At 36.4% G+C, this 12,160-nt stretch overlaps 1 protein-coding gene across 43 annotated transcripts in view; it reads left to right on the top strand.

The window, feature by feature from the left end:
• Positions 1-12,160, top strand: part of Pbrm1 (polybromo 1) — a 93,756-nt gene that overhangs the window by 3,639 nt on the left and 77,957 nt on the right. For 37 of the 43 annotated variants that reach the window (XM_078038449.1, XM_078038441.1, XM_078038455.1 and 34 more), the window contains 5 exons: positions 979-1,131; positions 2,094-2,191; positions 6,079-6,226; positions 7,053-7,196; positions 10,563-10,679. In XM_078038449.1, the coding sequence (XP_077894575.1) occupies positions 994-1,131; positions 2,094-2,191; positions 6,079-6,226; positions 7,053-7,196; positions 10,563-10,679 (645 nt within the window). In that variant the 5' untranslated portion in view covers positions 979-993. Of the gene's footprint in view, positions 1-978; positions 1,132-2,093; positions 2,192-3,238; positions 3,302-6,078; positions 6,227-7,052; positions 7,197-10,562; positions 10,680-12,160 lie in introns of those variants that run through there. The other 6 variants (XM_078038442.1, XM_078038445.1, XM_078038475.1 and 3 more) reach the window with 2 other exon arrangements.

The following is a 12,160-nucleotide window of genomic DNA, read 5'->3' on the forward strand; positions in this document are numbered from 1 at the left end:
TTTCCATGTATCTATATCAGATCATTTTAATGGTTGTATTTCTTATGTTATAGTCAAATTAACATATTTGTAAGGTTGTGTTAAGATTAGTTTCTAAGCAGTTGGTCAGAAACTGAGAGCAAATATTTATGTGTTTCTGAACCTTCAAGCAGGATGTAAAAGCTCATGTATGAGGTGCTTTTCCAGATAATTTAATGAGAGTAAAGCTTCGATTTCAAATTTTGAGGTTTAGAATATGTCATATAATTGAAAGGGAGGTTAGTCTGGATTACTAGAAGAGTTTCACAGCACAGTTTTGCTACTTCAGGAATGACAAGTCACGTTAACGGCATTAGCAGGGGTATATCTTGTGGGTCCTGCTGTAACAAATGGGAAAAATTCATTTTCTGGGTTATTAATTTCTGAATACATCTGAAATGCTTGAAAGATAATTGCCTTCTCTCCCTTACTTTCTCCCCCTGCGTTTTTTATACAATTCATTTGCCTTAGGCACTACTTTCTAGTCTTCTCCACATTGTGGCCCACTTGGAGAATAATCATAAGTAGCCTCCAGCAGGAATGATATTGGGGCCTTTGTACCCCAGATCTACCCAGCTGCCCCAGAGGCTCAGGGATCAATACCTCTAGTACACTGTTGTACCTATATGTGGTGGATTGGAAAACTCCAGTCCAGAGTAAATCTGGGGCCAGAAGTGGTTGAGTCATTCAGAATGGGTGATATACAAATGAGTATACTTCTGTTGAATTTTTTCATCAAAGTTTAAAGTGTAGCATTCTGGTAAGTAAAGAGGCTGAAATGGTGAAGTCCAGGACTTGAATTAAAAAAAATGAAAAAGAGCTTATAGCTAATTAAACTCCTTTGCAACAGTTAAAATATCCTTTTAGATGAAGCAGTAATTTGATAGTAGGCAGCCAGTTGAGGGGTTTGTCGGCAGAGTCAAAATTTAAATGTAAGAACATGGAAATTATTTCTTACAGAAGAAGTTGGATTCCATGGGTTCCAAGAGACGAAGAGCTACCTCCCCTTCCAGCAGTGTCAGTGGGGACTTTGATGACGGGCATCATTCTGTGTCTACACCAGGCCCAAGCAGGAAAAGGAGGAGACTTTCTAATCTTCCAACTGTAGATCCCGTGAGTAACTTGGGTCACACAGTTTCTACCTGATTTCCTTACTCTTTCTTTTATGGTGAAATAGTTCAGATTCCTCTCTGCTTTTTTCCTCTGGCTTGATCTTTTAACTTTTATGAAAAGTATTTGTTTAGCCACAAGTTCATTGGTAATTATATTATTTAGTATTGTGAAACATTGAGTATCATTATGTCATTTAATAAAATGAATGCTTGCTATGTGATGGGTACTGTTCTGATAATTGGGCTATAGCTTTTTTGTGTGAGGCAAGCCCATTTTTCATGTGGAGCTTAGTTAGCTTTCAATATAGGAGAAGCAGAATTTACATATTAACATTGTTCTGCAAGTGAACAAGTAATAATAAAATGCCTATAGTAGTGATAAATACTAAGAAGAAAAGTTTGGGTGGTTTGAGTTGTTTTGGCCTGAATCTTTTGGAAGATTCTCTATGATGAGCAGGTACCAACCCTGCAGAGTCGCAGGACCAGGGATAGGTTTGATATGTTGTGATTACAGAGAGATGGAAAGGAGTGCTGTGTGCAGTGGCACACACTTATAATTTCAGCTACTTTGGAGGCTGAGGCAGGAAGATTGCACGTTTGAGGCCATTCTGGGCAACTTGGTGAGACCCTATCTCAAAATAAACATTTTAAAAAGGGCTACACATGTACTTCAATGGTAGAGTGCTTGCCTAATATGCAACAAGTCCCTGGGTTCAATCCCTAGTAAATGAAGAAAGGAAGAGAAAAAATGAAAATGGTCAGGTAGGAGGAGACTGGTGAGCTTCACCCAACCATGGCATATAAGACCTTTGGGTTCTCATCTGATAATTTGGGGATTTATCCTTCCTCTTTGTTTGCCTTTATAGGTTTTTTGTTGTTGTTGTTGTTTTGTTTTTTGTTTTTTTTTTTTGAAGAGTAATTGATTTATTTTTTTGGTAATTTGTTTCCTCTTTATACACGTAGATTGCTGTTTGCCATGAACTCTACAACACCATCCGAGACTATAAGGATGATCAGGGCAGACTCCTCTGTGAGCTCTTCATTAGGGCACCAAAGCGAAGGTGAGTTGGAAGTACATCAGTACACTGGGAGGATTTGTTGGAGGGTCCATGTTTAAAGTTGTTTGATGATTGAGTTTTCCTTTGGAAGGAATGGCTTAAAAGATACGGGAGTCCATTCTTAGTCCTAGTTGTCAGGACTAAGTTGTAAGGCTTTTCAATTTTAGTAAAAAAACATAATATAAAATTTATAGTCTTTACTATTTTTAAGTACGTATTAAGTGTCAGATATATTAACATTATTCTGCAACAGCCTCCAAAAATTGTTTCATATTCCAAAACTGAAACTTTATACCAGTTAAACAATTTCCCATTTCTCCTACCTTTCAGCTCCTTGACAACCACCATTCTGCTTTCTGTTTGTGTGATTTTTAACTACTTTAGATACTTGTTATGAGTAGAATCATACAGTGTTTATATTTTTATAATTAGCTTATTTCATTTAGCATAAGGCCTTCGAGACTATTCATCTACACTGTAGCATGTAATAGGTTTCCTTTCTTTTTAAGACCTACTAATAGTCCATTGTGTATGAATATCACATTTTGTTTATTCTTGTGTCAGTGGACTCTCGAGTTGCTACTTAGGGCCTTGCTAAGTTGCTGAGACTGGGATTATAGGCGTGCATCACCACTCCTGGCTGCTCTCAACCAGCAGGCTAGTGCTATGGGTGTCTCTGTGGAATGCATGCTCTCTCGGACATTAATGGGAGATTAATTAATTGTTTAAGTGTACATAATTTGTGACTCTCTTTTTGAGACTTAGTGTTGGTTAATGTATTAGGTTACTTGTACATTCAGTTTAACAAAGTTGAAACAAAAGGAATTTCTTGTGTACAAGTCCTCTGAAGTCTCAAGTACTATTTCTTTGTTCTGCTGTTCTGGGGTATCTCCCTTTTCTGTGTGGTCTAATAAGAATGTGGCATACTTTGGGGTTTTGTTGTTGTTGTTGTTTGTTTGTTTTTAGTACTGGGTTTGAATCCAGGGATGCTTTACCACTGAGTCATATCCCCATTCCTTTTTAGTTTTTGAGACAGGACCTTGCTGAGTTGCTAAGGCTGGCTTCACACTTGTAATCCTCCTGCGTCAGCCTCCCAGGTTGCTGGGATTACAGGTGTGTACTACCAAATCTGGCAGACTTCAGTTCTTGTATTTGTCAGAACCTAGCTGTAGTGAAGCTGAAGGCTATTGTCTTTAGTAGCCATACAGCAGCTAAGAATGCAGTATCATCCTAGAAGGGAAAATGGACTTGAGTAGACTCTGCACATCAGGGCCAGTGTTTCTCAGTATTCTGGTTTAAACATTAATTGTAGTTGGAATGAATTCTGAGTTGGATTGGAATTGTTCCTATTGGTATGAATTCATGGTTTCCAAAGTATGTAAATAAGTGTGTGTGTTTTCCCTAGCTCTGTGTCATGAGACAACTTGGAAGCAGCAACACCCAGTAGCAATGAACAAGTTAGTACAACCTAGTCCTCAGATTTGTTTTTTAAATGCTGTGTATCATTGATAGGAATCAGAGTTCCTTGGGGAAAACAGTTGATTTCCAGGGGATGGGGCAGAAGAAGTGCAAAATGAACCTGGAACATTATATTGTGCCAGGAAATACGCAAGTGCTCCTAGGGTGATGAGAACTTGTCAGAAGGACATAGAAAATAGAAGCCTAAGCCAGGTATGGTGGCACACACCGTAATCTCAGTGACTTGGAAGGCTGAGACAAGATGATTGCAAGTTCAGAACAGCCTCATCAACTTAGTGAGACTTTGTCTCAAAATGAAAAATATAAAACTCTGGGGATGTAGCACTATAAAGTACCCCTGGTTTCATTCTCTTGTACAAAAAAAAAAAAAAAAGCTGTCTTACAGCCTCCTGTTGGCCAAACCTGGTGCAGTTTGAGCATCAAAATAATTATTATAAGCGCCTTTAACCCACTTTGTAAGATAGGAATCCAAGAGTACATGTTAAAATAAATGAGTAAGTTGAAAGTATGAGGCTTCTGCGGTACTTCCCTAGCAAATATGAATCAAGAAAGAATAAATTGGTCAGTAGAAAAACCTTGCAGACACCATCATAATCAAATGCTCAAATTAATCTATCTGAGTAATGGGACAAGACAAAAATGATGTGCCACCTGATAGGATTCAGTGAGAGGAATGCAGCATCATCTCTGTTATAGTCCTGCTCAAGTAGCATAGCATGAGTTTAATTACCAAGAAAGTAGAAAAATTCAAATGGAGGCACATGCTACAAAGAAACTGGCCTCTAATCTTCAAAAATACCAGGATCATAAAAATCAACAAAAGACTGAAGAGCTATTTCAAAATGAAGGAAACTAAAGAAATATAATTAAATGCAACCTATGATTCAGGACTTGATTATTTTGCTATGAAGGACAAGTTTGGAACAGCTGGCAAAATATGAATAGGGTCTGAGAAGTAGATGTATCAAAGTTTATTTTCTGATTTTGATGGTTGAATTATGGTCTTTGAAGGAAATATGCAATAAAATATTAGGAATGATGCCAACATTGACTAAAAGGTTTAAAAAAAAAGTTCTTTCTGTTACTACAATTTTTATGTCAGATAAAAAAATATACTAATAAAAAAAGTACAAAACAACAAAATACACACACACACACACGTATACACAAACTAAAGAATAGTTATGGGCTGGAGTTGTGACTCAGTGATGGAGTGCTTGCCTAGCACTTGTGAGGCACTGAGTTCATTCCTCAGCACCACATAAAAATAAAATAAAGATATTGTATCCACCTAAAACTAAAATAAATATTTAAAAAAAATGAAATAAATAGAAAAATGGTATTATATCCATCTATAACTAAAAATATTTTTTCAAAAAGGATTATAACATGTTAAACAAGGTCCCATGAGAGATTAAAGCTTCAATGATCATGAAATTCTTTGTATGTTACAGCTCTTCTCTTAATATTTCTAGAAGGGAGCTAAATACCCCTGTGGAAGAATTTTTTTAACCACCACTGGGGATTAAACCCAGGGCCTTATATATGCTAGACAAATGCTCTGTCCCTGAGTTACATCCTAGCCTTGTGGGAAAAATTGAGAAAACCAAATTATTTTTCAGAAAGTTTACTTGTTTTATGAAACACAGTATGGAAAAAATCTAGAAGTAATAATAAACATCCATGAATCTAAATCTGAGAAATTACCTTGGGATTTACCATCATAATTGCTTTTGAAATTCCTTTGTGTCCCTCACTATCCCTGCCATCCAGTATATACATAATCCTGAATTTTGGGGTTATTATTCTCATACCTTTTTTAAAAAAAAACATTCTGGTCATGTTTAGATGGATCTTACTATCCTTTTATCCTTAAGCCAACTTTCTCCTTTGTAACTTAAGTGATTGATATTAAAGCAACATAGGTATCAGATACTTGTTAGTTATTGACAAGAAAAGATTTTGTGGTCACTAACCGGAGAAAAATAAGCCTGTTTTTAAGTGTAGAGAGTTTTGAAATGTGTTTTTTCCCAGCTACTTTGAAACACCATGAAAGGTTATAAGAAAATACCATTTGCAAAAAAAAAAAAGAAAAAAAAATAGAAAATACCATTTACATGGGTTTAGGGCTGGAACCCTAAACCTTAGATATTTCATTTATAATGAATATTGTATAAAAATTCATCATGGACATTACTGTAGGTTTTTATATTATTAATATATTTAAAAAGGAGCATACCTGTATCTTGCTTTTGTTATTCCCCTTTTGTTCTAATAATGGGAATGAGATTGATGTCAGATTCTAATTTGGTCTGTCACTTAGAATGTTGGAAGTTACTACAGATAGTTTTGAAATATATTTTTTTGTATACTTTGGATTAATAGTATTAAAAAAATTTAAATTATAACAGAAATCAACCAGACTATTATGAAGTGGTTTCTCAACCCATTGACTTGATGAAAATCCAACAGAAACTAAAAATGGAAGAGTATGATGATGTTAATCTGCTGACTGCTGACTTCCAACTGCTTTTTAACAACGCAAAGGCCTATTATAAGGTAAGAAAGCATCAAATTTGGAAACTATTCAGTTTGGTAATTCCCTAGCTTTTTAATATTACCAGTCTGGTGTTGAGTAGTGCTTTCTCTTTATGGTTGAATTCATACTTCTCTTATTAGTAGAGACTGAACACTAGTGATTATGAGGCATTCTTGTTCCTTTTGAAAGGTATCTGCTCAAGTCTTTTGCCCATTTTTCTCTTGGGTTGTAGGGGATTGAACCCTATGCAATCTCCCACTGAGCTACACCCCCAGGTCCTAATTTTCATAGTATCTTCTGGTGAACAGAAGTTTTTTTATTTTAATGTAATTAAATTTATCAGTCTGTATTTTTGAATGAGATGTAATTCTTACATTCTCTTTAAACCATAGAATTCAAGAATTTTTAGTTATTCACAAACCCATATAGCCATACACTTAATTTCTTAGAAGAGGGATTGAGGCCCTCATGTTTTCTTTTCTTTTTTTTTAAAGGAAGCTCATACATTTTTTTGTTTGTTTGTTTGTTTGTTTTGTTTTTTAGAGAGAGAGAGAATTTTTTAATATTTATTTTTTAGTTTTTCGGCGGACACAATATCTTTGTTTATATGTGGTGTTGAGGATAGAACCCGGCACACATGCCAGGTGAGAGCGCTACCGCTTGAGCCACATCCCCAGCCCCTCATATTTTCTAATCATAAGAATTTTAAAATGTGTGATAGTAGAGTTTTTAAAATTGTGCCTTAAAATACTAGCCTCTGCTGGTACAAGATGTTTTAAAGGTAGCAATTGATTTATAGTAAAATACTAAAGTGATTTTGTTTTTTCCCTCTTTGCTAATGTACAGCCAGATTCTCCTGAATATAAAGCTGCTTGCAAACTCTGGGATTTGTATCTTCGAACAAGAAATGAGTTTGTTCAGAAAGGAGAAGCAGATGATGAAGATGATGATGAAGATGGACAAGACAATCAAGGCGCAGTGACTGAAGGAGTAAGTGTATAGCTGGAACCAGTCATGGATAGGCTGTGGGAAGGTGGATGGGGCACTTACCTGTGATTCCCTCTGGGCCATTGTGGGAAGCTGGACTGACTTCCTGTGCTGTTTTGTTATATTAGTTAACTGGGTAAATAGACAATTCTCTCAGGTGGAGAGCCCAGCTCCAATTTCAAATGATCCTGGACGTTCTGGACAGTGTGTTTCATGCATGGTTGTTTTTATGAATTGCTTTTATATTAATGCATGTTTTATGCACAGTTTTAAAGAGAATCTTGGTATTATTGAGGACTAATCCAACATTGCTGGACATAAGACATTATGTAGGGTAGTCATTGTTTTGATTATAAAAATCAATAGAATCACCTTAGGAATACTTTTATGGGTTAGACTGGTTACTATTCTTAGGACTTGCCAGGAGTGCTTCTGCTTCATGAATTCTGTAATTGTTCTGTGCTTCATTTGGTTTTCCCTGTGACTGGCTCTTTTTTATTATTCTAATGTTAGTTAAAAATAGTGTCAACCAAGAGAGAACTTTCCTGATCCCCCATCCAAATTGCTATACATTCTCTCTTTTCACCCTCACCTGCCCCAGTGTCTCATTGTTATTGCCTGTGTTCTTCCCTTTTTATTACTATATGTGAAATAACTTATTAGTTAATGTGTCTATTTTCTGTCTTCCCCTAAGTACAATGATAACTCATCAAAGGGTAGCACTTGTTTTTTTTTGGGGGGGGGGCCGGGTATTAGGGATTAAATTCAGGGGCACTTGACAGGGTCTCACTGAGTTGCTCAGCACCTTGCTTTTACTGAGGCTGGGTTTGAACTTGCTGTTCCTACCTCAGCCCCCCACCTCAGCCTCCCGAGCCACTAGAATTACAGGTGTGTACCACCGTGCCCCACAGAGGGTAGTATCTTGTTCACCTATTCCTGGCATCAAAACTATGCCTGACATGTAGGTACTGGTAAATATTTGCTTAATGAAAACATTCAAAAAGGGGGGAAAATAGTGGGGGGATTAGAACTCTCTTCTGCAACAGTATTGTAAAAAAAAAATGCACAACACAGAGCATTCCACTTTCTTCTATAAGTCACCTAGATAGACCTTTTGTTGAAACTCCAATACAGAAATAAACAGTGGTGGCTGAAGTTCTCAAAACTACTACTTAGAGTCTCAAAATAAGTTGCCAGGTACCACATTAAGTTCTTTGAAAAAATTAAGTGATTGGAATTATATAGAAGACAGTTAATAATAGGGATTCCCTGGAATTTTACTTTCTTCAATGTGTATAGGGTAAGCAACTTAACCCAGGCTTTCTTAGGCTGAACATTTGATTTGATTTCTAAAGCTCAGCCTTACTTCAGCATCCACAGCTCTAGTCAGAAATCAAAATTGCCTATATTTACTTATTTATTTTATTTGTATAATAGTTGAAAAATTGTAGGATCTTGCACATTTATATTTATGCTTTCCAAACTTTTTTAGCCTAAGGGTTTTATGAACAGGGAAGGAATCTTCAAGCTTCTAATTTTTCAATCAGTGATTTCCTTGGAGTTTTCCTGATTGTTGGAAAGATCATATGAATATATTCACATACCTCGTTTCATTTGTCATCAGCAATATCCAGAGTAGCAGGTTGTATGGGAGGAAAAGAGTCTGTTAACTACAGAACAAAACATTCCTCTTAGAAGCAAACTCTGATACCATGGTTCAGCCACAACACAATGGCTTAAACACGGGAATTTCAGTTTACTTTCAGCAGGATCATGATGGTTCTCTGAGCTTATATACTTGGAAGTTTTGACCAAATCATACATCTTACATGTTAAATATTTTCCGGGTGTTTGTTATTGCCAGGCCTGAGTGACTTAGAGCCCTCTCTGTCAAATTGAGACCACACCAAATGAAAAAGGTTTCTGTTGGTTTTGGACAAAAATACCAAATGTTTTTACAATTTAAACCATAATAACCATTAATATTTCATCTGCACAAAATATGATTTGGATTTGTAGTACTATTTAATATAAACCTAGACTGTAGAAACTTACTTCAAACTTGGACTTTACCTGGCCAATTACTCTTTGGGATGTATACTTGCCTGTGTTGAGACAGTAACTAAGCTAGGTATAAACCAATCTGTTTAAGAGCTGAAATGGTATGAATCAGTTTAGTTAATCTCCATTCACATTTTTTTTTTTTTTTGGTGGGGGGTACCAGAGATTAAACCCCATGGCTCTTAACCACTAAGCCATATCGTCACTTTTTTTTTTTTTTTTCCCTAATGTTTTATTTTGAGATAGGGTCTCACTAAGTTGCTAAGGGCCTTGCTAAGTTGCTGGGGCTGCTTTGACCTCCTGAGGCACTGAGATTTCAGGTGTGTGCCACTACACCCAGCCTCCATTCACTTTTTTTTTTTGGAGGAATGGGTATTGGGGATTGAACTTGGGGCCACTCAATCCCTGAGCCACGTCCCCAGCCCTATTTTATATTTTATTTATAGTCAGGGTTTCACTGTGTTGCTTAGTGCCTTGCTGTTGCTGAGGCTGGCTATGCCCACGATCCTCCTGTCTCAGCCTCCCAAGCTGCTGAGATTACAGGAATGCACCATCACGCCTAGCTTCATTCACTTTTGATATAACTTGAATTCAATTGTTAGTCCTGGTGGAGAATCCAGTGGTTAATAGCACGTAATCATAATTTTATATAATATGTAGTCATTGTGCTACTGGAATACCATGACTCTAGTGGATGTGAACAGCAGATGTATAAATGGCTAAGTATTGTGGGGCATATTTTCCCAAGTTCAGTTGCTCAGACCATAAAAAGATACATTTTGATCAATTCATACCTATGGTACTTGAAATTTGCTTTCATTATATTAACTGTGGAGTCGGCATGACTGTAATCCTAGCTACTTGGGAGTCTGAGGCAGGAAGATTGCAAGTTTGAGGCCAGCCGTAGCAACTCAGATCTTCTCTTCTCATAGAAAAAGGACTGGAGGTGTAGCTCAGTTTTAGAGCACCATGTTCAATCTCCAATAATACAGACACACACACACACAAAAAAAAAAAAAACAAAAAAGAAGAAGAAGAAGAAAGTGTTACTGTGGAAGAGTCAGAAAGGAAATGATCCAAGAGATTTATTTTCAGAAATAATGTAGAAACCTCATTAGTTTCTTATAGGCCATTCTGGGGATACAACTCATGTACATCAATCAGAGCATTTCTGTGGTATTCTAGAAACTTGAACTTAACAGTTGATCTTTTGAATTAACTTTGTAATCTTAGAAGCCAAGTTTAATATTTGGCATGTATTTATTGATTCTGTTACAAAGTATTTTTCTCTCTCCCTACGTTTCCTAGTCTTCTCCAAGTTACCTTAAAGAGATCCTGGAGCAGCTTCTTGAAGCCATTGTTGTAGCCACAAATCCATCAGGACGGCTCATTAGTGAACTTTTTCAGAAACTGCCTTCTAAAGTGGTAAGTGATATGATTAAACACAGATGAATTAAGGTGATAAATTTTTTTTAAGTATTTCAAGAATTTTATTATTAGTGAATACAGTAAGATTAAAAGGAACATGTTGGAAGTATCCAGGATATCCTCCTCGTGACCTCACCTGCAAGCAGAGAACATGGTCTGTTATTTTACTTGAACACAATGTTGTTTTTTAAAAGGTAATGATTTTGTCAGTCTGTCTGTCGCTGAGGGTGGAGGGCCAGATCTTGCTGTGTTGCCCAAGCTGGTCTCAAACTCAAGGGCTATTTTTGATTGCCTTTCTTTTTTGTTATTATGATAAAATATATGTAACATAAAACTTACCATTTTAGCCATTTTTAAATGTACAGTTCTTTGGCATTAAGTTCATTTACATTGTTGTGTAATCATCACTACTGCCCGCCTATCTGCAGAACTTTTCATCTTCCAAAACTGAAACTTCCTACCCATTAAGTAACAAATCCACTTCCCTACTCTTTCAGCCCCTGGCAACCACCATTCTACTTTCTGTCTTTATGATTTTACTATTGAGGGGATCTTATATAAGAGGAACCATACAGTGTTTGTCCCTCTGTTGACTGGCTTGTTTCACTTAACACAAAGTCTTCAGGGTTCATCCACGTTATAGCATGTGTTAGGATTTTCTTCTTTTTTAAGGATGAGTAAATCCATTATAATGGTATACCACATCTTGTTCATGCATTCATCTGTGAATGGACACACAAGTTGCTTCCATGTTTTAGCTATTGTGAATCATGTTGCTATGAAGATGGGTGTACTAATATCTCTTCAGGACCCTGCTTTCACTTTGGGGTATATACCCAAAGGAAATTTTCTGTAGCATATGGTAATTTTTTACTTTTTTGAGGAATCACCGTACTATTTTCTTGTCTTAAAATTTTAAATCATACAACGAATGTAATCATTATATCTTTCTAATCAAATCCACACCTAGAATAGCAGTGATCATATGCTTGCTTTCTGTCATAACTGTCCTACAGCCATTGAAGATGCATCTTTAAATAACCAATTTTATCAGTAACTGATGCATTCTCTCATCAGTCAGCAAGTACTTCTTGCATATCTATGACATGTTGGGTGTCTACATGGCAGTAACACAAAGGTAAATATGGCATGGTCCTTGTTCTCAAGAAAATCAGGTAGTGGAGGTGGATAAAAGAAGAAATGATCACAGTGGGGGTTAAATCTATAGTGGAGTCCTTCTGAAAATATACTCTTACTTAGAAATATTAGAATTCTGGGACCATGAAAGTTTTTGTGGTTTCACAGGCAGTGGTATGAGTTACATCTGTAACCGTGTTAATTGTCTCTTGTATGTGAAACTATAAAGGGTTCTTTCTGATCCTTTAAAAGCTTTCACTTTCTAGAAAATCTTCTTTGTAGAGTGAGAAAGTATGCGAGGCAAAATATGTAATCAGCTCTCTAGGAAATCAAGGAGCGCT

This window comes from Ictidomys tridecemlineatus, chromosome 2, assembly GCF_052094955.1.
Source record: "Ictidomys tridecemlineatus isolate mIctTri1 chromosome 2, mIctTri1.hap1, whole genome shotgun sequence".
Taxonomy (NCBI): domain Eukaryota; kingdom Metazoa; phylum Chordata; class Mammalia; order Rodentia; family Sciuridae; genus Ictidomys; species Ictidomys tridecemlineatus.